This window comes from Oncorhynchus clarkii, chromosome 4 (genome assembly GCF_045791955.1).
Source record: "Oncorhynchus clarkii lewisi isolate Uvic-CL-2024 chromosome 4, UVic_Ocla_1.0, whole genome shotgun sequence".
Classification (NCBI taxonomy): Eukaryota; Metazoa; Chordata; class Actinopteri; order Salmoniformes; family Salmonidae; genus Oncorhynchus; species Oncorhynchus clarkii.
The window spans coordinates 88,011,547-88,037,022 of NC_092150.1; the positions used below are offsets into that span (position 1 = coordinate 88,011,547).

The 25,476-nt window shown below is 44.0% G+C and overlaps 1 protein-coding gene across 1 annotated transcript in view; it reads left to right on the plus strand.

The window, feature by feature from the left end:
• LOC139407887 (synapse differentiation inducing 1-like) overlaps window positions 1-25,476 on the plus strand; it is an 81,499-nt gene that overhangs the window by 20,055 nt on the left and 35,968 nt on the right. The window contains exon 2 of the mRNA XM_071151762.1: window positions 5,520-6,177. Within this exon, the coding sequence (XP_071007863.1) occupies window positions 5,653-6,177 (525 nt within the window). The 5' untranslated portion in view covers window positions 5,520-5,652. The remainder of the gene's footprint in view (window positions 1-5,519; window positions 6,178-25,476) is intronic.

Consider the following 25,476-nt stretch of genomic DNA (forward strand, 5'->3'; position numbering starts at 1 on the left):
TTCACCATCCATTCACCATCCATCCATTCACCATCCATTCACCATCCATTCATCCATCCATTCATCCTTCCATTCACCATCCATTCACCATCCATTCATCCATCCATTCATCCTTCCATTCACCATCCATTCACCATCCATCCATTCACCATCCATTCATCCATCCATTCATCCTTCCATTCACCATCCATTCACCATCTATCCATTCACCATCCATCCATTCATCCATTCACCATCCATCCATTCACCATCCATCCATTCACCATCCATCCATTCATCCATTCACCATCCATTCACCATCCATTCACCATCCATCCATCCATTCACCATCCATTCATCCATCCATTCATCCTTCATCCATCCATCCTTCCATTCACCATCCATCCATTCACCATCCATTCACCATCCATCCATCCATCCATTCATCCTTCCATTCACCATCCATCCACCATCCATCCATTCACCATCCATCCATTCATCCATTCGCCATCCATCCATTCACCATCCATCCATTCATCCATTCTCCATCCATTCACCATCCATTCACCATCCATCCATCCATTCACCATCCATTCATCCTTCCATTCACCATCCATCCATCCATTCATCCATTCATCCTTCCATTCACCATCCATCCATCCATTCATCCATTCATCCTTCCATTCACCATCCATCCATCCATTCATCCATTCATCCTTCCATTCACCATCCATCCATCCATCCATTCACCATCCATCCTTCCATTCACCATCCATCCATTCACCATCCATCCATTCACACAGTATATACACACACACACACGTATTCACTTATACACACACACATGTACACACACACACACACACACACATATTCAGTTGCTTGCAAAATAATTCACCCCCTTGGCATTTTTCCTATTTTGTTGCCTTACAACTTGGAATTAAAATTGATTTTTAGGGTTTGTATCATTTGACTTACACAACATGCCTACCACTTTGAGAAATAAGACAAAAAACAGAAAACTTGAGCGTGCATAACTATTCACCCCCCAAAGTCAATGTTCTGTAGAGCCACCTTTTGCAGCAATTACAGCTGCATGTCTCTTGGGGTATGTCTCTATATGCTTGGCACATCTAGTCATTGGGATTTTTGGCCATTCTTCAATGCAAAACTGATCCAGCTCCATCCAAGTTGGATGGGTTCCGATGTACAGCAATCTTTAAGTCCTACCACAGAATCTCAATTGGATTGAGGTCTGGGCTTTGACTAGGCCATTCCAAGACATGTAAATGTTTCCCCTTAAACCACTCGTGTTGCTTTAGCAGTATGCTTAGGGTCATTGTCCTGCTGGAAGGTGAACCTCCGTCCCCGTCTCAAATCTCTGGAAGACTGAAACAGGTTTTCCTCAAGAATTTCCCTGTATTTAGCGCCATCCATCATTCCTTCAATTCTGACCAGATTCCCAGTCCCTGTCGATGAAAAACATCCCCACAGCATGATGCTGCCACCACCATGCCTATATGTTGGGATTATGTTCTCGGGGTGATGAGAGGTGTTGGGTTTGCGCCAGACATAGCGTTTTCCTTGATGGCCAAAAAGCTCAATTTTAGTCTCTGACCAGAGTACCTTTTTCCATATGTTTGGGGAGTCTCCCACATACCTTTTGGTGAACACATAAAGTGTTTGTTTATTTTTTTTGTTTAAGCAATGGCTTTTTTCTGGCCACTCATCCATAAAGCCCAGCTCTTTGGCTTGTACGGTGGTCCTACGGACAGATACTCCAATCTCTGTGTGGAGCTTTGCAGCTCCTTCAGGGTTATCTTTGGTCTCTTTGTTGCCTCTCTGATTAATGCCCTCCTTGCCTGGTCTGTGAGTTTTGGTGGGCGACCATCTCTTTCTTGGCAGGTTTGTTGTGGTGCCATATTCTTTCCATTTTTTAATAATGGATTTAATGGTGCTCCGTGGGATGTTTGAAGTTTCTGATATTTTTTATAACCCAACCCTGATCTGTACTTCTCCACAACTTTGTCCCTGACCTGTTTGGAGTGGTCCTTGGTCTTAATTGTGCCGCTTGCTTGGTGGTGCCCCTTGCTTAGTGGTGTTGCAGACTCTGGGGACTTTCAGAACAGGTGTATATATACTGAGATCATGTGACAGATCATGTGACAATTAGATTGCACACAGGTAGACTTTATTTAACAAATGATGTGACTTCTGAAGGTAATTTGTTGCACCAGATCTTGTTTAGGGGGTTCATAGAAAAGGGGGGGTGAATACATATGCACACCCCACTTTTTTTTTTTTCAAATTTATTTTTTGTTTGTGAATTTTACCCCTTTTTTTCCCCAATTTCGTGGTATCCAATTGTTTTTAGTAACTACTATCTTGTCACATCGCTACAACTCCCGTACGGGCTCGGGAGAGACGAAGGTCATGCGTCCTCCGATACACAACGCAACCAAGCCGCACTGCTTCTTAACACAGCGCGCATCCAACCCGGAAGCCAGCCGCACCAATGTGTCGGAGGCTACACCGTGTACCTGGCAACCTTGGTTAGCACGCACTGCGCCCGGGCCGCCACAGGAGTCGCTGGTGCACGATGAGACAAGGATTTCCCTACCGGCCAAACCCTCCCTAAACCCGGACGACACTAGGCCAATTGTGCGTCGCCCTACGGACCTCCCGGTCGCGGCCGGTTACGACAGAGCCCAGGCGCGAACCCAGAGTCTCTGGTAGCACAGCTAGTGCTGCAGTACGGCGCCCTTAACCACTGCGCCACCCGGGAGGCCCTACACCCCACTTTTCTGTTTTTATTTTTTCACATTTTATGAAAGATGTATTTTTTTTATTTCACTTCACCAATGTGGGTCCATTACATGAACTCCAAATAAAAATACATTTAAATTACAGGTTGTAATGCAACAAAATAGCAAAAATGCCAAGGGGGATGAAAACTTTTGGGCACTGGAAACACACACACACACACACACACACACACACACACATATATACAGTCGTGGCCAAAAGTTTTGAGAATGACACAAATATTAATTTTCACAAAGTCTGCTGCCTCAGTTTGTATGATGGCAATTTGCATATACTCCAGAATGTTATGAAGAATGATCAGATGAATTGCAATTAATTCCAAAGTCCCTCTTTGCCATGCAAATTAACTGAATCCCCAAAAAACATTTGCACTGCATTTCAGCCCTGCCACAAAAGGACCAGCTGACATCCTGTCAGTGATTCTCTCGTTAACACAGGTGTAAGTGTTGATGAAGACAAGGCTAGAGCTCACTCTATCATGCTGATTGAGTTCAAATAACAGACTGGAAGCTTCAAAAGGAGGGTGGTGCATGGAATCATTGTTCTTCCTCTGTCAACCATGGTTAACCTCAAGGAAGCACGTGCAGTCATCATTGCTTTGTGCAAAAAGGGCTTCACAGGCAAGGATATTGCTGCCAGTAAGATTGCAGCTACATCAACCATTGAGTGCATCTGCGTGCAGAGTGAGGCGAAGACTTTTGGAGGATGGCCTGGTGTCAAGAAGGGCAGCAAAGAAGCCACTTCTCTCCAGGAAAAACCTCAGGGACAGACTGATATTCTGCAAAAGGTACAGGATTGGACTGCTGAGGACTGAGGTGAAGTAATTTTCTCTGATGAATCCCCTTTCCGATTGTTTGGGGCTTCCGGAAAAAGGCTTGTCCGGAGAAGACAAGTTGAACGCTAACATCAGTCCTGTGTCATGCCAACAGTAAAGCATCCTGAGACCATTCGTGTGTGGGGTTGCTTCTCAGCCAAGGGAGTGGGCTCACTCACAATTTTGCCTAAGAACACAGCCATGAATAAAGAATGGTACAAACACATTCTCTGAGAGCAACTTCTCCCAACCATCCAGGAACAGTTTGATGACGAACAATACCTTTTCCCAGCATGATGGAGCACCTTGCCATAAGGCAAAAGTGATAACTAAGTGGATCGGGGAACAAAACATAGATTTTTTGGGTCCATGGCAAGGAAACACCCCAGACCTTTATCCCATTGAGAACTTGTGGTCAATCCTCAAGAGGCGGGTGGACAAACAAAAACCCACAAATTCTGACAAACTCCAAGCATTGATTATGCAAGAATGGTCTGCCATCAGTCAGGATGTGGCCCAGAAGTTAATTGACAGCATGCCAGGACTAATTGCAGAGGTCTTGAAAAAGAAGGGTCAACACTGCAAATATTGACTCTTTGCATCAACTTCATGTATTGTCAATAAAAGCCTTTGACACTTATGAAATGCTTGTAATTATACTTCAGTATCCATAGTAACATCTGACAAATATATCTAAAGACACTGAAGCAGCAAACTTTGTGGGAATTAATATTTCTGTCATTCTCAACTTTTGGCCATGACTATATACACATATACTCACACACACATACATACACACACACACATACATATACACACACACACACATACATACACACACACACACACACACACACACACATATATACACACACACACATACATATACACACACACACATACATACACACACACACATACATACTCACACACATACATACACACACATCTTGTTCTAGTGTTTAATTACATTATTGCCTCTGTTATTATGAAGTCGGTTCCAAAAGTTGGGCTTTGTGGGTTAGTGTGTGTGTGTGTGTGTGTGTGTGTGTGTGTGTGTGTGTGTGTGTGTGTGTGTGTGTGTGTGTGTGTGTGTGTGTGTGTGTGTGTGTGTGTGTGTGTGTGTGTGTGTGTGTGTGTGTGTGTGTGTGTGTGTGTGTGTGTGTGTGTGTGTGTGTGTGTGTTTGTTGAGCAGGGAGGCAGATTGAAGTGTGTGAATAGCGAGACAGTTGACAGTTGTTGTGAGGTTTGTAGCTGTGGGAGAGGAGAGCAGGTAACCTGTAATGAAAACGGAGGACAACGTGTTGGGAGAACTCGTGGTGGATGTTGGATAGATGTCTAACATTTTGAATATATTCTTGTGAAAGTGTTAAAATGCAGTGTTGTCTCTCGCTAGACCAGTATGTATGCGTTGTGTTTACACCAGTTTCACTGAGACAAAAAAAAAAAAACTGATCAAACTGAGTTTACTAACTCTCCTCTCCTCCCCACTCTCTCTCCTCTCCTCTCCTTCCTCTACTCCCCACTCTCTCTCTTATCCTCTCCTCTCCTCCCCACTCTCTCTCCTCTCCTCTCCTCCCTCTCCTCCCCACTCTCTCTCTTATCCTTTGCTCCCCACTCTCTCTCTTATCCTCTCCTCTCCTCCCCCTCTCTCTCCTCTCCTCCCTCTCCTCCCCATTCTCTCTCTTATCCTCTCCTCTCCTCCCCACTCTCTCTCCTCTCATCTCCTCCCCACTCTCTCTCCTCTCCTCTCCTCTCCTCTCCTCTCCTCTCCTCTCCTCTCCTCTCCTCTCCTCTCCTCTCCTCTCCTCTCCTCTCCTCTCCTCTCCTCTCCTCTCCTCCCAACTCTCTCTCTTATCCTTTCCTCCCCATTCTCTCTCTTATTCTCTCCTCTCTGCAGCTCTCTTCCCGTTGAGCAACATCAGTAGCTGTCACCTCCCTCTTCTCCCTCCCTCCCTCCCTCCCTCCATCCCTCTCTCCTTCCGTGAGGTCCTGTTAAGCCACTCCCACTGACCCCCTGACCCCTCCTTGCCATGGAAAGCCTGAGCGAGCTCCAGAACCCGCTCTTGGACAAGAACAGTAAGCACGTCGTCAACGGTTACGGGGGCGACTTCCCTAACGACCAGTACCAGGAGAATATTATCAACTACTTCGTAACCGGCGGCGACGGAGGAGGAGGAGGTGGTGGAGGAGGTGACACTAGCAACGGTGCGGTGGCCCACGTGGGACAAAACAACAGCAACGGCAAAATGAAAGCTCAACAACTCCTGGACGCCACCTCCCTCCATCGGGCCGTCGAGGCCTTCTACAGGCCTAACTTCATCCTGTACAAGGAGGAAGGGGGAGGAGGAGGAGGAGTCAAGGCCAAGGATTATAAGAGCGAGTGCTGCGAGACTACCTTCACAGAGAAGAAAGAGAAGGAAAGGGAGGCGTCTGTAGCAGTGGAGACCCCCGGCAGCACAGAGGACCCTCAGGCCAAGCTGCTAGAGGACGGAGACAACGTGAAGATACAGACTGTCTCCTACGAGGTGGAGGAGGAGGAGTATGTAGAGTATGAGGTAAGACCAGAGCCATACTGTAGTTAATATGATCATGATAGCCAGTAGAGGAGGAGGTCAGACCAGAGCTATACTGTAGTTAATGTGATCATGATAGACAGTATGTAGAGGAGGAAGTAAGACCAGAGCTATACTGTAGTTAATGTGATCATGATAGACAGTAGAGGAGGAGGTCAGACCAGAGCTATACTGTAGTTAATGTGATCATGATAGACAGTAGAGGAGGAGGTAAGACCAGAGCTATACTGTAGTTAATGTGATCATGATAGAAAGTAGAGGAGGAGGTCAGACCAGAGCTATACTGTAGTTAATGTGATCATGATAGACAGTATGTAGAGGAGGAAGTAAGGACATACCTTCACTCTGGTGCAAACTCCCATAGTTTATTTTAACAGATGTTTGGTCTGACTATGAGACACTTGTTTGTTTGTTTGGATGTACTTACTGTGGCTCTAGCAAATATTGTGGTGGCTGGGGGAACCAGTGGGTTTGGTTAGGATTGGGCCATAGTGCAGAGCACTGGGTTGGGCAGTAGTCCAAAGAGGAGGTAGTCTCTCTCTCTCTCTGACTGGCTCTCTGTCTCTCTCTCTCTCTGACTGTCTCTCTCTCTCTCTGACTGTCTCTTTTTCTCTCTCTCTCTCTGACTGTCTCTCTCTCTCTCTGTCTCTCTCTCTCTCTCTCTCTCTCTCTGACTGTCTCTCTCTCTCTCTCTCTGTCTCTCTCTCTCTCTCTCTGTCTCTCTCTGACTGTCTCTCTCTCTCACTGACTGACTGACTGACTGACTGTCTCTCTCTCTCTCACACACACACACGCACTGACTGACTGTAGAGACAGTCAGAGATAAAGATATAGAGACAGTCAGAGAGAGAGAGAGAGAGAGTCTGAGAGAGACAGTCAGAGAGAGAGATAGAGAGTCAGAGAGAGCAATAGAGAGATAGAGAGACAGTCAGAGAGATAAAAATAAAGAGTGTTATAACAAGCTGCTTCCCAGCATCTTCTTCCTTGTAGTGGACCAATGATATTACAGCTACCGGGCACTTGACCAATTACAGCAATACTCCACGTTTAGACTGAACCTTTCACCACTCTGCTGTCTACCTATGCTGTGTGTGTATACACACTGTACTGTATCTCACACATGGATCGTTGCATCTCCTAAAAAATACATGATAGGCCTTAGCACGACTCTTTACCCAGTCGACATTTAAAGTGATAGTGCAGTATTTTGGCAATCAAGCCCTTCTTTCTACTTGTGAGACAAACTCATGGATACCATTTTTTTTAATCTCTGCATGTAGTTTGAAGGGAAGTTGCTCTCTTGTGTTAGCGCAATTGCTAACTAGCGTAGGCACAATGACTGGAGATCTACAGGAACAGATAGCATGCTAGCAGTTGTTATCGTTCCTGGTATCACCGTCTGCAAACACAGGAAAAGTGCTTTGTGCTATTTTGAGTGTTTTTCTATTCACAGTCTTTTCAGGTTCAGCCAGGATCAGACATCCGGTCGAAACAGTCACCATTCAGATGTTCTATAGACATCCCTATCTATACTCTGAACAAAACACTATCCAAGTCTATCCAATATGTGTCTCAGTTGTGGTCCTTTCAAATCTGCTTGATATTCTCTGTGTGTGTGTGTGTGTGTGTGTGTGTGTGTGTGTGTGTGTGTGTGTGTGTGTGTGTGTGTGTGTGTGTGTGTGTGTGTGTGTGTGTGTGTGTGTGTGTGTGTGTGTGTGTGTGTGTGTGTGTGTGTGTGTGTGTGTGTGTGTGTGTGTGTGTGTGTGTGTGTGTGTGTGTGTGCGCGCAGCCAGGTCGCTCAAGATTCACAGTGGCTCAGTCTATTGTTTTTCTCAGATTATAATTGTAATTGGTCGTGTAACAGAACAGGCATTGAATAATAAAACAAAATATGGTCCCATTTTGGGATAATTTAGTTTTACAATGTCAACCACATCTCAATTTATGTCAATATAACAAAATGGCTGCTGCCTCAGTCTGTCCATGGTCTGCATCACTCAGCCTGGTATCACACACTCTATGTGTAGTGGGTGCGGAGTCAGGCTCAGGAAGCAGTTGGTAAAGAACAATGTTTTATTCCGGCGCAGGGAAAATGGTCACGCCAAACACCAGGCGCAATAAAAGACCGGCTCAAAACCAGGACCCAACCAGTCCCGAGAAAAACAAAGTAAATCACACAACCACAAACATGAACAGAGGAAAAATAAGCCCTCACAAAGAGCAGACGGGCATTACCGGCTTAAATAGCTCAGCTAAAACCTAAACACGAAACAGGTGTAACCATTAAGACAAAACCAACAGAAAAGGGAAAAGGGATCGGTGGCAGCTAGTAGACCGGTGACGACGACCGCCGAGCGCCGCCCGAACAGGAAGAGGAGCCACCACCGGTGGGAGTCGTGACAACTGGGGAATCCTCGGTCCTGTAAAACACGTGAAACACATGCAGAAAGTATTCAGACCCCTTGACCATATTGACAAAGCAAAAACAGGTTTTTAGAAATGTTTGCAAATGTATAAAAATAAATCACATTTACATAATTATTCAGACCCTTTTCTCAGTACTATGTTGAAACATCTTTGGTAGCGATTGCAGCCTCAAGTCTTCTTGGATATGACGCTACAAGATTGGCACACCTGTATTTGGGGAGTTTCTCCCATTCTTCTCTGCAGATCCTCTCAAGCTCTGTCAGGTTGGATGAGGAGCGTTGCTGCACAGCTATTTTCAGGTCTCTCCAGAGATGTTTGATTGGGTTCAAGTCCCGGCTCTGGCTGGGCCACTCAAGGACATTCAGAGACATTTCCCGAAGCCACTCCTACGTTGTCTTGGCTGTGTGCTTAGGGTCGTTGTCCTGTTGGAAGGTGAACCTTCGCCCCAGTCTGAGGTCCTGAGCGCTCTGGAGCTGGTTTTCATCAAAGACCTTTCTGTACTTTGCTTCGTTCATCTTTCCCTCGATCCTGACTAGTCTCCCAGTCCCTGCCTCCAAAGAGTTCAATCTTGGTTTCATCAGGACAGAGAATACTATTTTTTTCATGGTCTGAGAGTCTTTAGGTGCCTTTTGGTAAACTCCAAGTGGGCTGTCATGTGCCTTTCATTGGCTTCTGTCTGGCCACTCTACTATAAAGACCTGATTGGTGGAGTGCTATAGAGATGGTTGTCCATCTGGAAGGTTCTCCCATCTCCACAGAGGAACTCTAGAGCTCTGTCAGCGTGACCATCGAGTTCTTGGTCACCTCCCTGACCAAGGTCCTTCTCCCCAGATTGCTCAGTTTGGCCGGGTGGCCAGCTCTAGGAAGAGTCTTTGTGGTTCCAAACTTGGTGGAACCAAGTTCCTCCAATCAAGTTGTAGAAACATCTCAAGGATGATCAATGGAAACAGGATGCACCTGAGCTCAATTTCGAGTCTCATAGCAAAGGGTCTGAATAAATGTTTAAAAAAAAAAGGTTTTTCTAATTTGTATCATTTTCTTTCATCCAAAACCTGTCATTATGGGGTATTGTGTTTTAGATTGCTGAGGAAATGGTTTTATTTAATCAATTTTAGAATAAGGCTGTAACGTAAGAAAATGTGGAGAAAGTCAAATGGTCTCAATACTTCCCGAAGGCACTGTAGGTAGGTTGTTGAATTTGTCAGTCCGTCTGTCATGGATTCAGTCCATGGATTATTATTGATATTCTCAGTTTAGGCAGGGATTCTCTCTCTCTCTGCGTACAGTCTAGACAGCGCTGTCAGTTTCCTACCCGCAATTTTGTAGCTCAACGACCGTCTCAAGACACCTTGTTGTCCTAACATCCTCTAGTCTATTTCACCTTCGTGATTTTAGGGGGATGAAACGGGGGTCAATTAAGGATCTAATTTGCATTTTTTTGAGAGAGAGAATACTATTTTTTCTCAGTTTTCTGGGCTTGTGATTCAAATGTAATAAATTATTAAAATGTTTTTGAAGAGCTGTGCAAGTGATACATGTGTGACATCATCAATATTATTCCTATTATTTTTCAACTTGGCAAAATATGCCACCTTCTCCAAACAAGTCAAATGTATGCCCTGCTAGAACTGCCCTTGTCAACTGTAAGTGCTGTTACTGTGAAGTGTAAACGTCTAGGAGCTGCAACGGCTCAGCCGCTAAGTGGTAGGCCACACAAGCTCCTACTACTACTACTCTGGCTCGTCGGATGTGGAAGGGCTTGCAAACTATCATGGATTATAAAGGGAAACTCAGCCGTGAGCTGTTCAGTGACGCAAGCCTACAGTTGAAGTTGTAAGTTTACATACACTTAGGTTGGAGTCATTAAAACTTGTTTTTCAACCATTCCACAACTTTCTTGTTAACAAACTATATTTCTGGCAAGTCGATTAGGACATCTAAATAGCATTCTAAATCTTCACTTACCTTTGATGATCTTCATCAGAATGCACTCCTAGGAATCCCAGTTCCACAATAAATGTTGATGTTTTTTTCGATAAAATCCATAATTTATGTCCAAATACCTCCTTTTGGTTCGCGCTTTTAGTTCACAAATCCAAATTCATGAGGCGCAGGCACTTAGTGCAGACGAAAAGTCAAAAAGTTTCGTTACAGTTCGTAAAAACATGTCAAACAATGTATGAATCAATCTTTAGGATGTTTTCAACATAAATCTTCAATAATATTCCAACTGGACTATTCCTTTGTCTTTAGAAATGCAATGGAATGCAGGTTGCTCTCACGGCCACACGCGTAACAAGCTCATGGCCTTCTGCCAGACACCTGATTGAAACAGCTCTCATTCGCTCCCTCTTCACAGTAGAAGCCTGAAACAAGGTTCTAAAGACTGTTGACATCTAGTGGACATCAAGCCAAAGAACACCACCCCAACTTTGAAGCACGGGGGTGGCAGCATCATGTTGTGGGGGTGCTTTGCTGCAGGAGGGACTGGTGCACTAAACAAAATAGATGGCATCATTAGGAGGAAAATTATGTTGATATATTGAAGCAACATCTTAAGACATCAGTCAGGAAGTTAAAGCTTGGTGGCAAATGGGTTTTCCAAATGGACAATGACCTCAAGCATACTTCCAAAGTTGTGGCAAAATGGCTTAAGGACAACAAAGTCAAGGTATTGGAGTGGCCATCACAAAGCCCTGACCCCAATCCTATAGAAAATGTGTGGGCAGAACTGAAAAAGCTTGTGCGGGCAAGGAGGCCTACAAACCTGATTCAGTTACACCAGCTCTGTCAGGAGGAGTGGGCCATAACTCACCCAACTTATTGTGGGAAGCTTGTGGAAGGCTACCCAAAACGTTTGACCCAAGTTAAACAATTCAAAGGCAATGCTACCAAATACTAATTGAGTGTATGTAAACATCTGACCCACTGGGAATGTGATGAAAAAAATTAAAACTGAAATAAATCATTCTCTGTAATATTATTCTGACATTTCACATTCTTAAAATAAAGTGGTGATACTATCTGACCTAAGACACGGCATTTTTACTAGCATTAAATGTCATGAATTGTGATTTTTTTGGTTTAAATGTATTTGGCTAAGGTGTATATAAACTTCCGACTTCATCTGAATATACCTGCTTCGACGCAAGCAACACTGAATCATGCATGAGAGCATCAGCTGTTCCGGACATCTCTGTGAGCACTCTCTCCATAGCCGATATAAGTAAGACGTTTAAACAGGTCAACATTCACAAGGCCGCAAGGCCAGATGAATTACCAGGATGCATACTCAGAGCACATGCTGACCAGCTAGAAAGTGTCTTCACTGACACTTTCAACCTCTCCCTGGCCCAGTCTGTAATACCTACGTGTTTCAAGCTGACCACCATAGTCCATGTGCTTAAGAACGCCAAGGTAACCTGTCTTTATGACTATCGCGCCATAGCACAAACATCTGTAGCCATTAAATTCTGTAGCCATGAACGGCTGGTCAACACTCACATCAACATTATCATCCCAGACACCTTGGACCCACTCCAACAGATCCACAGATGACGCGATCTCTATTACAAAAACCTCTTCTTCAACGTCAGCAAGACAAAGGATCTGATCATGGACTACAAGCAAATGGAAGGCCGAGCACACCCCCATCCACACCGATGGGGCTGTAGTGGAGCAGGTCGAGAGCTTCAAGTTCCTCTGTGTCCATATCACCAAGGAAATATCATTGTCCACATACACCAACTCAGGTGTGAAGAGGGCACAACAGCACCTCTTCCTCTTCAGGAGGCAGAAAATATTTGTCATGGGCTCCTTGGATCCTCAAAAGTTGTACAGCCGCACCATTGAGAGCATCTTAACTGGTTACATCACCGCCTGGTATGGAAACTAATTGGCATCCGACCGCATGGCACTACAGAGGTTAGTGTTGATTGCCCAGTTCATCCCGAGGGCCAAGCTCCCTGCCATCCAAAAATTGTCAAAGACTCCGGCCACCCAAGTCATAGACCGTTCTCTCTGCTACCACACTGCAAGCTGTACCGATGCACCAAGTTTGGAAGCAAAAGGATCCTGAACAGCTTCTAGCCCTCAAACCATAAGACTGCTAAATAGTCAGTCCTGGTAGATATTAGTTAACTATTTAACTATCTGCATTAACCTTTTTTGATCACATACTCTGCTGCTGTTTATTATCTATCCTGTTGCCTAGTCACTTTATCCCTACCTATATGTACATATCGACCTCAATTACCTCATACCCCTGCACATGGACTCGGTACTGATACCCTGTGTTTATAGCCAAGTTATTGTTACTCATTGTGTATTTATTGCTTGTGTCATCATTTTGTATTATTCTAGATATATATATATATATTCTCTGCATTGTTGGGAAGGGCCTGTAGGTAAGCATTTCACTGTTAGTCGAGAGAGAGAGAGTCATGAGAGAGTGAGAGAGAGAGACTAAAAGCAAATAGCACAAAAGGATGAGAAAAGCGAAACACATCCTGTTAGTAGTGTGAGACTGAATTGCTCCGTTGAAGGGTCCTGATAAGAGCACGATGGCCATGGTTTTCACCGTGAGGAGTGTCTATCTTAGGAGGAAGAAGGGCACTAAAGTGGATCTACTTTCATCTCCCGTAAAGATGATGATGAGACAGTTTACCATTAGCTTCATTTCTGTGTCTCAAATGGCACCCTATCCAGAGGTCAAAAGTAGTGCACTAGGTACAGAGATGTAGGACCTTCATAAACATTTGTAATTTCCACTTAGAAATTTCAGACTTGATTTGCCCTAATGAAAAATGTATCAACCCCTGTAAAACGTTGCATGAATTATAATCAACATAATTCACATTTCCTGTTGCTGCAGGATCATTTTTTTCCCCGGCTGTAGCAAACTAGCTCAAATTAAGATACTACATCTGTAGGGAATAGGGTACCATGTGTTATTCCAAGCAGGAAACTAGTGATGGCCAGAGACAGACTTGAAAACATACTATAAGGCATTTGCCAATGTTTGGCTGGTATCACATGTACAGAATTAGAATGAAAAGAAGAATGGGATTCTTCTCCAGAATGGTTTTTCCACCGGCCACCCAATGGGGTTCTGTCTCAAAGGAATGTTCATGTACTGTAGAACACTGAGAAAGGATTCTAGAATTCGGTAAGATTATGTTAAATTTCCAGATGGCACATCCAATATGGCCACTGGTCCACACACCACAGAATGTTTCTCTGAACCTGGGCGTCTGCTGTATTCTCATCCTGTCGCCATATGTACAGCACAGATGTAGGATCTTAATTGAATACAGTTTGCCACATTAGGAAATTAATCCTGCAGCAACAGGAAATGTGAATTATTATGTTGATTATAATTAATGGATATTTATGTAGGGTTTGATACATTTTCCCTAAGTGAAAAACAAGTTTTACATTTCAAAATGGAAATGACCAACTTCAGAAGAAATTTGAACCCCTGAAATACACAGCCTTTGTTTTTTGTTCCTGTTCTCATCCAACAGGGTGATCAAATTAACATCCGAAGATGTACAGTACTAGTGGCAGTAAGTCATAAGCTGTGGGCCTCTTTGATCTCCTGTGAAAACATTCAGAGAATTCACAGATGTACCTTAAGAGTTACTTTTTCCTCCGGTACGGAACATTTCAGTCGATCTGTTAAAAAGCTAGGGAAGGGAAGTGTTACAGTATACAGTGTATGTAGACACCTCTTCAAATGAGTGTATTGGGCTATTTCAGCCACCACCCATTGCTAACCGGTGTATAAAATTCAGCACACAGCCATACATTCTCCATAGACAAAGATTGTCAGCAGAATGGCCTTACTAAAGAGCTCAGTGACGTCTAGGAGCAACAACGGTTCGGCCGCAAAAGTGGTAGGCCACACAAGCTCACAGAACGGGACTGCCGAGGGCTGATGCGGAGTAGTGGGTAAACATTTTTCCATCCTCGGGTTGCAACACTCACTACCGAGTTTCAAACAGCCTCTGGAAGCAACGTCAGTACAATAATTGTTTGTCGGGAGCTTCATGAAATGGGTTTCCATTCTTAGCCTCACACAAGCCTAAGATCACCATGCGCAATGCCAAGCGTCGGCTGGAGTGGTGTAAAGCTCGCCGCCATTGGACTCTGGAGCAGTGGAAACGCATTCTCTGTAGTGATGAATCACGCTTCTCCATCTGTCAGTCTGACAGAGGAATCTGGTTTTGGCAGATGCCAAGAAAATGCTACATGCCCCAATGCATAGTGCCAACTGTAAAGTTTGGTGGAGGAGGAATAATGGTCTGTTGCATTTCAATGGACTTCGTTTATTGGTCAAATTTAAATCAAATCGAATGTATTTTGTCACAAGTGCCGAATACAACAGGTGTAGTAGACCTGTGAAATGCCGAATACAACAGGTGTAGTAGACCTGTGAAATGCCAGGGTGTGTCCTAATACAACAGGTGTAGTAGACCTGTGAAATGCCGAATACAACAGGTGTAGTAGACCTGTGAAATGCCGAATACAACAGGTGTTCTCGGGTGCAGTAGTAGACCTGTGAAATGCTTAAGAACCAATCGTTCCGTACCAGTTGTAATCTCTCAAATCATTTGGATTACAAGGCCTTAACCAACAATGCAGTTCAAGAACTAGTGTTAAGAAAATATTTACTAAATAAACCAAAGAAAAAAGTAACATAATCAAATAACAATAACAAACCTATATACAGGGGGTACCAGTACCTAGTCACTCTGGAGGCTATATACAGGGGGTACCAGTTCCTAGTCACTCTGGAGGCTATATACAGGGGGTACCAGTTCCTAGTCACTCTGGAGGCTCTATACAGGGGGTACCAGTTCCTAGTCACTCTGGAGGCTATATACAGGGGGTACCAGTTCCTAGTCACTCTGGAGGCTATATACAGGGGGTACCAGTTCCTAGTCACTCTGGAGGCTATATACAGGGGGTACCAGTTCCTAGTCACTCTGGAGGCTATATACAGGGGGTACCAGTTCCTAGTCACTCTGGAGGCTATATACAGGGGGTACCAGTTCCTAGTCACTCTGGAGGCTATATACAGGGGGTACCAGTTCCTAGTCACTCTGGAGGCTATATACAGGGGGTACCAGTTCCTAGTCACTCTGGAGGCTATATACAGGGGGTACCAGTTCCTAGTCACTCTGGAGGCTATATACAGGGGGTACCAGTTCCTAGTCACTCTGGAGGCTATATACAGGGGGTACCAGTTCCTAGTCACTCTGGAGGCTATATACAGGGGGTACCAGTACCTAGTCACTCTGGAGGCTATATACAGGGGGTACCAGTTCCTAGTCACTCTGGAGGCTATATACAGGGGGTACCAGTTCCTAGTCACTCTGGAGGCTATATACAGGGGGTACCAGTTCCTAGTCACTCTGGAGGCTATATACAGGGGGTACCAGTTCCTAGTCACTCTGGAGGCTATATACAGGGGGTACCAGTTCCTAGTCACTCTGGAGGCTATATACAGGGGGTACCAGTTCCTAGTCACTCTGGAGGCTATATACAGGGGGTACCAGTTCCTAGTCACTCTGGAGGCTATATACAGGGGGTACCAGTTCCTAGTCACTCTGGAGGCTATATACAGGGGGTACCAGTTCCTAGTCACTCTGGAGGCTATATACAGGGGGTACCAGTTCCTAGTCACTCTGGAGGCTATATACAGGGGGTACCAGTTCCTAGTCACTCTGGAGGCTATATACAGGGGGTACCAGTTCCTAGTCACTCTGGAGGCTATATACAGGGGGTACCAGTTCCTAGTCACTCTGGAGGCTATATACAGGGGGTACCAGTTCCTAGTCACTCTGGAGGCTATATACAGGGGGTACCAGTACCTAGTCACTCTGGAGGCTATATACAGGGGGTACCAGTTCCTAGTCACTCTGGAGGCTATATACAGGGGGTACCAGTTCCTAGTCACTCTGGAGGCTATATACAGGGGGTACCAGTTCCTAGTCACTCTGGAGGCTATATACAGGGGGTACCAGTTCCTAGTCACTCTGGAGGCTATATACAGGGGGTACCAGTTCCTAGTCACTCTGGAGGCTATATACAGGGGGTACCAGTTCCTAGTCACTCTGGAGGCTATATACAGGGGGTACCAGTACCTAGTCACTCTGGAGGCTATATACAGGGGTACCAGTTCCTAGTCATTCTGGAGGCTATATACAGGGGGTACCAGTTCCTAGTCACTCTGGAGGCTATATACAGGGGGTAGCAGTTCCTAGTCACTCTGGAGGCTATATACAGGGGGTACCAGTTCCTAGTCACTCTGGAGGCTATATACAGGGGGTACCAGTTCCTAGTCACTCTGGAGGCTATATACAGGGGATAGCAGTTCCTAGTCACTCTGGAGGCTATATACAGGGGGTACCAGTTCCTAGTCAATGTGGAGGCTATATACAGGGGGTACCAGTTCCTAGTCACTCTGGAGGCTATATACAGGGGGTACTAGTACCTAGTCACTCTGGAGGCTATATACAGGGGGTACCAGTACCTAGTCACTCTGGAGGCTATATACAGGGGGTACCAGTACCTAGTCAATGTGGAGACTATATACAGGGCGTAACAGTACCAAGTCACTCTGGAGGCTATATACAGGGGGTACCAGTACCTAGTCACTCTGGAGGCTATATACAGGGGGTACCAGTACCTAGTCAATGTGGAGACTATATACAGGGGGTACCAGTACCTAATCAATGTGGAGACTATATACAGGGGGTACCAGTACCTAGTCAATGTGGAGACTATATACAGGGGGTACTAGTACCTAGTCAATGTGGAGACTATATACAGGGGGTACCAGTACCTAGTCAATGTGGAGGCTATATACAGGGGGTACCAGTACAGAGTCAATGTGGAGGCTATATACAGGGGGGGTACCAGTACAGATTCAATGTAGAGGCTATATACAGGGTGTACCGGTACAGAGTCATTGTGGAGGCTATATACAGGGGGTACCAGTACATAGTCAATGTGGAGACTATATACAGGGGGGGTACCAGTACAGAGTCAATGTGGAGGCTATATACAGGGGGTACCAGTACAGAGTCAATGTGGAGGCTATATACAGGGGGTACCGGTACAGAGTCAATGTGGAGGCTATATACAGGGGGTACCAGTACAGAGTCAATGTGGAGGCTATATACAGGGGATACCATGTACAGATTCAATGTAGAGGCTATATACAGGGTGTACCGGTACAGAGTCATTGTGGAGGCTATATACAGGGGGTACCAGTAAATAGTCAATGTCGCGGCTATATACAGGGGGTACCAGTACCTAGTCATTGTGCGGGGGGACAGGTTAGGTGGTGGTAAAGTAACACTTTGAGTTTTGGGTTTCTGTGTCCTCCTCATTTATTAGTTGTAAGAGAACAATGTACTCAGGTTTTTCCAGATAGCAATAAGTAATATGCTTGATATTGAGGGCTGATACTGTCAGTGTAGCCTCCACTCAGAAAGAGATTTGATCACAAAATGTTCTCCTTGATGCTCTCCTTAATGCTATCCTTAATGCTCTCCTTAATGCTCTCCTTAATGCTCTCCTTGATGCTCTCCTTGATGCTCTCCTTAATGCTATCCTTAATGCTATCCTTAATGCTCTCCTTAATGCTCTCCTTGATGCTCTCCTTGATGCTCTCCTTGATGCTCTCCTTGATGCTCTCCTTAATGCTCTCCTTAATGCTCTCCTTAATGCTCTCCTTGATGATCTCCTTGATGCTCTCCTTGATGCTCTCCTTGATGCTCTCCTTAATGCTCTCCTTAATGCTCTCCTTAATGCTATCCTTAATGCTATCCTTAATGCTCTCCTTAATGCTCTCCTTGATGCTCTCCTTGATGCTCTCCTTAATGCTCTCCTTAATGCTCTCCTTAATGCTCTCCTTAATGCTCTCCTTATTAATGCTCTCCTTAATGCTATCCTTAATGCTCTCCTTAATGCTCTCCTTAATGCTCTCCTTAATGCTCTCCTTAATGCTCTCCTTGATGCTCTCCTTGATGCTCTCCTTAATGCTCTCCTTAATGCTCTCCTTAATGCTCTCCTTAATGCTCTCCTTAATGCTCTCCTTAATGCTATCCTTAATGCTATCCTTAATGCTTTCCTTAATGCTCTCCTTGATGCTCTCCTTGATGCTCTCCTTGATGTCCTTAATGCTCTCCTTAATGCTCTCCTTAATGCTATCCTTAATGCTCTCCTTAATGCTCTCCTTAATGCTCTCCTTAATGCTCTCCTTAATGCTCTCCTTAATGCTATCCTTAATGCTATCCTTAATGCTCTCCTTAATGCTCTCCTTAATGCTCACCTTAATGCTCTCCTTAATGCTCTCCTTAATGCTCTCCTTGATGCTCTCCTTAATGCTCTCCTTGATGCTCTCCTTAATGTTCTCCTTAATGCTATCCTTAATGCTCTCCTTAATGCTATCCTCTGCAAAGGTACTTTGCACTTTGCAAATTTCACATCAGATGCTAGTAAACAGTAGAAGTAAACCTCACAAGCATTCTCCATGCTTCACAAAAACACTCCCGCAATCTCTCAAACAGCTGTCCCAAACACTCCCACAAGTTCTCATACAGCTGTCCCAAACACTCCCACACCTTCTCATACAGCTGTCCCAAACACTCCCACAATCTCTCATACAGCTGTCCCAAACACTCCCACAGTCTCTCATACATCTGTCCCAAACACTCCCACAAGTTCTCATACAGCTGTCCCAAACACTCCCACAGTCTCTCATACAGCTATCCCAAACACTCCCACAAGTTCTCATACAGCTGTCCCAAACACTCCCACAAGTTCTCATACAGCTGTCCCAAACACTCCCACAAGTTCTCATACAGCTGTCCCAAACACTCCCACAAGTTCTCATACAGCTGTCCCAAACACTCCCACAACTTTATTTATTTATTTATTTATTTTTATTTTTTATTTTTTTCAGATAGCAAAGGGCACACTCCAACACTCAGACATAATTTACAAACAAATAATTTGTGTTTAGCAGTGGTGTAAAGTAATTAAGTAAAAATACTTGAAAGTACTACTTAAGTAGTTTTTTAGGGTATCTGTACTTTACTTTACTATTTTTTTTTTTACAACTTTTACTTCACTACATTCCAAAAAAAAAGTATGTACTTTTTCTCCATACATTTTCCCTGACACCCCAAAAATACTTGTTACATATTGAATGCTTAGCAGGAGAGGAAAAGGGTCTAATTCACACACTTTTCAACAACATCCCCGGTCATCCCTACTACCTCTGATCTGGCGGACTCACTGAACACATGCATAGTCTCTAAATGATGTCTGAGTGTTGAAGCAAGCCCCTGGCTATCTTTTTTTTTTTTAAACAATAAAATTGAATTGGAAAATGTAACGAGTACTTTTGGGGTCAGGGGAAATGTATAGAGTAAATAGTGCATTATTTTCTTTAGGAATGTAGTGAAGAAAAAGTTTAATTTGTCAAAAATATCAAGTACAGATACAAAAACACAAAAATACTTTTTTACTTAAGTACTTTACACCACTGCTCAAGTTGGCTGATCTTTCAGCACAAGTTGGCGAGGGAGAGAGAGAGAGAATTAGGCCGATACCCGCTAATGATCAAAATCCAGAAAAAAAGCTGCTAAATTCTACAACCACCTAAAAGGAAGTGATTCCCAAACCTTCCTTTACAAAGCTATCACCTACAGAGAGATGAACCTGGAGAAGAGTTTCCTAAGCAAGCTGGCCCTGGAGCTCTGTTCTCAAACACAAAACAGACCCCACAGAGCCCCAGGACAGCAACAGCAACACAATTAGACCCAAAAACTAAGAGATAATTCATTGACACATTGGAAGGAATTCACCAAAAAACTGAGGAAACTGGAATGCTATTTGGCGCTGTAACTGACCCAACATTGAGGAAAGCTCTTGACTATGTACAGACTCAGTGAGCATAGCCTTGCTAGTGAGAGAGGCCGCAGTAGGCAGACCTGGATCTCAAGAGAAGACAGGCTATGTGCACACTGCCCACAAAATGAGGTGGAAACTGAGCTGCACTTCCTAACCTCCTGCCAAATGTATGACCATATTAGAGACACATATTTCTCTCAGATTACACAGACCCACAGTGTGCCACCACAGCAGCAAGATTTGTGACCTGTTGCCACAAGAAAAGAACAAACACCATTGTAAATACAACGCATATTTATGTTCATTTATTTTCCCTTTTGTACTTTAACCATTTTTACATCATTACAACACTGTATATACACATAATATGACATTTGAAATGTCTTTATTCCTTTGGAACTTTTGTGAGTGTAATGTTTACTGTTAATTTTTTATTGATAATTTCACTTTTGTTTTATCCATTTCACTTGCTTTGGCAATGTAAACATATATTTCCCATGTCAATAAAGCCCCTTGAATTGAATTAAATTGAAAGAGAAAGAGAGTCCTTCACTAAGAGGAAAACACGTAGAATAATTGAATATGGTCTAGTGGCTCAAAATGCCCCCAAACACATATTTTGTGTGTTTCTGTCACGGCCATCCTAAGAAGTGGACCAAAGTGCAGCGTGGTGAGCGTACATTTTCCTTGTATTTGTTAAATGCTTACAGGGCTAAGTGCCACTAACAAGGATAACGGGCTACCTAAGTATGATTCCCAATCAGAGACAATGATAGACAGCTGTCCCTGATTGAGAACCATACCCGGCCAAAACATAGAAATATAGAAAACAAAACATAGAATGCCCACCCCACATCACACCCTGACCTGACCAAATAGAGAAATAAAACGGCTCTCAAAGGTCAGGGCGTGACAGTATCAAGTATCAAGAAAGACAATGTTTCGATCACAAAGTCTAACAACGTATCGTTCCACAGAACAGTCAATTACCATGCAGCATTGTGTGATGTGTACTTGTGATGTCATAATCGTCCAGGTCTGATATTGTGTGATCCTCTCGTATCCCTCCAGATCCTCTTTGATTCAAATTATTTTTTTTCGGTCTGTCGAAGACTGTAAATGAGCTACTTTTAATGTCACAGCCGTCACCTAGAGGGCTCGCCATCTCACCTCTTGTCCCTGTTGATTTTGCTCTCTGTTTGGCTGATGTGAATTTGCAATACGGCAGCTGATTGGTTGTGAATGTCTAATATGACTGCTAGTAGGCTGTGAATGTATGAAATGTCTGTTGATTGGCTGAGGTGAATGTGTGATATGTCTGTTGATTGGCCGAGGTGAATATGTAACGTCTGTTGATTGGCTGAGGTGAATATGTAATATGTCTGTTGATTGGCTGAGGTGAATATGTAATACGTCTGTTGATTGGCTGAGGTGAATAGGTAAAACGTCTGTTGATTGGCTGAGGTGAATATGTAATACGTCTGTTGATTGGCTGAGGTGAAAATGTAATACGTCTGTTGATTGGCTGAGGTGAATATGTAATACATCTGTTGATTGGCTGAGGTGAATATGTAATATGTCTGTTGATTGACTGAGGTGAATATGTAATATGGCCGTTGATTGGCTGAGGTGAATATGTAATACGTTAAATGTATGCACGCATGACTCTAAGTGTCTTTGGATTAAAAGCGTCTGCTAGATCACATATATTGTTACGTTGTTCATACAACTGATTGGTCTGTTCAGTCAGGTCTGACACCGTCTGATTGGTTATGCATGTGTAATATGGCTGTTGATTGGCTAAAGTTAATGTGTAATATGGTTGTCATGACAGGCCATATTCCATATAAAACGCCACGGGCCAGAGGATAATCAATTACCTACCGAATTATTAATCAAGCGTTTCTCTGTGATGCCAAGGCAATTTCAGTAAGATGGATATTACACTACACTAATGGTACACGGCAGGGGTGTGTGTGTGTGTGTGTGTGTGTGTGTGTGTGTGTGTGTGTGTGTGTGTGTGTGTGTGTGTGTGTGTGTGTGTGTGTGTGTGTGTGTGTGTGTGTGTGTGTGTGTGTGTGTGTGTGTGTGTGTGTGTGTGTGAGAGAGAGGGATCTTACACTAAACACACTAGGCAGAGCGGTGGATCTGCAGAATAGTGTTGAAATCCCCGGTGACTTGCATGACTGTTTATACTGCTGAAGTCCTTCACTTAGGTAACTACACTGTTAAAATGAAGTGTTTTGTAACACTTAAACGAGTGGAAACTGAGCTGCCGCCTACGTTAACCTCTACAGGATCGATGTCACCCCCCCCCCGTGCGGGACTGTTGAGCTAATGTTATAGAGCAAATCAAATCAAAATGTGGTTAGCATGCTGTAAGTAACAAGACCATTTCCCAGGACATAGATATAACTGATATGGGCAGAAAGCTTAAATTATTGTTAATCTAACTGCACTGTCCAATTTTCAAGAAAATTTGCTGGAGTTTGGAAACACATGGGTGTAAAAGAGATATGAGATATGACATTGTGTGTTGTAACACCACTTAATCAAGAGTTGTGCAACACCTTGCCAGGGACTGGGAACACTAAACCAGGAAAAGGTTGACAACACTATTATGGTGCTTCGAGTCCTTTTGAGTGCAAAATTAGATCCCTTCTTCTAGAGTTTCCAAGCACTGTAAATGTTAGTTTCTCCTCTTATTGTGTGTTCCCTGCTCTGATATGATGTGTTGTGTTCCCTGCTCTGATATGATGTGTTGTGTTCCCTGCTCTGATATGTGTTGTGTTCCCTGCTCTGATACGATGTGTTGTGTTCCCTGCTTGTCAGATGTGTTGTGTTCCCTGCTTGTCAGGTGTGTGCGTACTGGTAGTGAAGTCAGGTGCAGGAGAGCAGAGATTTGTGAACAGGCGCACACTTTATTGAGGCAAAACGCTCAAAACAGTCACAAGAATTATGTTTAAAAATAAACATCTTTGTGAAATACCACGGGAAAAAAACTAACCAATCTTGCGCGTCAACAACAAACACGTAACACAAACAATCTTACACAAAGACATGATGGAGAACAGAGGACTAAATACATGTAGATTGATTGGGGAATGAAAACCAGGTGTGCAGGGAACAAGACAAAACAAATGGATACATGAACAATGGAGCGGCAATGGCTAGAAAGCCGGTGACGTCGACCGCCCGACCGAACAAGGAAGTGTTGACAACAACATTAATGGAAAAAGAACAAAATGCAAACAGGAAGTTTTGGTACAATTTTATAAATGCCGGCGGATTATTTGTTCGTTCAGAATGGTGCGATCTTTTAGTGTCAGTAAAATTAATTATGCAAGAAATGACGGCGGAAACACCAAACACCATTATATATCATATCAGGCTGTACGTATCATATCAAATAAAATCTAATTGTATTGGTCACATACACATATTTAGCAGATGTTATTGCCGGTGTAGCTAAATGCTTGTGTTCCTAGCTCCAACAGTGCAGTAATATCTAACAATTCACAACAATACACACTAATCTAAAAGTAAAATCATTTGAATTAAGAAATATATAAATATTAGGACGAGCGATGTCGGAATGGCACTGACTAAAATACATTAGAATAGAATAGGGTATATACATATGAAATGAGTAAAGCAGCATGTAAACATTATTCAAGTGACTAGTGCTCCATTATTCAAGTGACTAGTGCTCCATTATTCAAGTAAACAGTGATTGCATATCTATGTATACAGGGTAGCAGCCTCTAAGGTGCAGGGTTGAGTAATCGGGTGGTAGCCGGCTAATGATGGCTATTTAACAGTCTGATGGCCTTGAGATGGTAGCTGTTTTTCAGTCTCTCGCTCTCAGCCTCAGTTTGATGTACCTGTACTGACCTCGCCTTCTGGATGGTAGCGGGGTGAACAGGACGTGGCTCAGGTGGTTGATGTCCTTGATCTTATTGGCCTTCCTGTAACATCGGGTGCTGTAGGTGTCCCGGAGGGCAGGCAGTGTGCTGTTGAGCCTTCTTCACCACACTGTCTGTGTTGGTGAACCATTTCAGATGGTCAGTGATGTGTACGCCGAGGAACTTGAAGCTTTTCACCTTCTCCATATTGGACCTGTCGATGTAGACAGGGGGGTGCTCCCTCCGCTGTTTCCTGAAGTCCATGATCAGCTCCTTTGTTTTGTTTTGACGTTGAGGGAGAGGTTATTTTCCTGGCACCACTCTGTCAGGGCCCTCACCTCCTCCTTGTAGGCTGTCTCATCGTTGTTGGTAATCAGGCCTACTGTGGTTGTGTTGTCTGCAAACTTGATGATTGAGTTGAAGGCGTGCGTAACCACGCAGTCGTGGGTGAACAGGGAGTACAGGAGGAGGCTGAGTACGGACCCTTGTTGGGCCCCAGTGTTGAGAGTCAGCGAAGTGAAGGTGTTGTCTTCTACCTTCACCACCTGGGGGTGGCCCGCCATGAAGTCCAGGACCCAGTTGCAGAGGGCGGGGTTTAGTCCCAGGGCCCAGAGTTTAATGATGAGCTTGCAAGGTACAATGGTATTGAAGGCTGAGCTATGGTCAATGAACAGCATTCTTACATACGTATTCCTCTTGTCCAGATGGGATAGGGCAGTGCGATGGCGATTGCATCGTCTGGTGGTATGCAAACTGTAGTGGGTCTTGGGTGTCAGGTAGGGTGGAGGTGATATGATCCTTAACTAGTCTCTCGAAGCACTTCATGATGACAGAAGTGAGTGCTACGGGGCGATAGTCATTTAGTTCAGTTACCTTTGCTTTCTTGGGTACAGGAACAATAGTGGACATCTTGAAGCAAGTGGGGACAGCAGACTGGGATAGGGAGAGATATATATCTTATCAGACTGTATATATCACATCAGACTGTAAATATCACATCAGACTGTATATATCACAT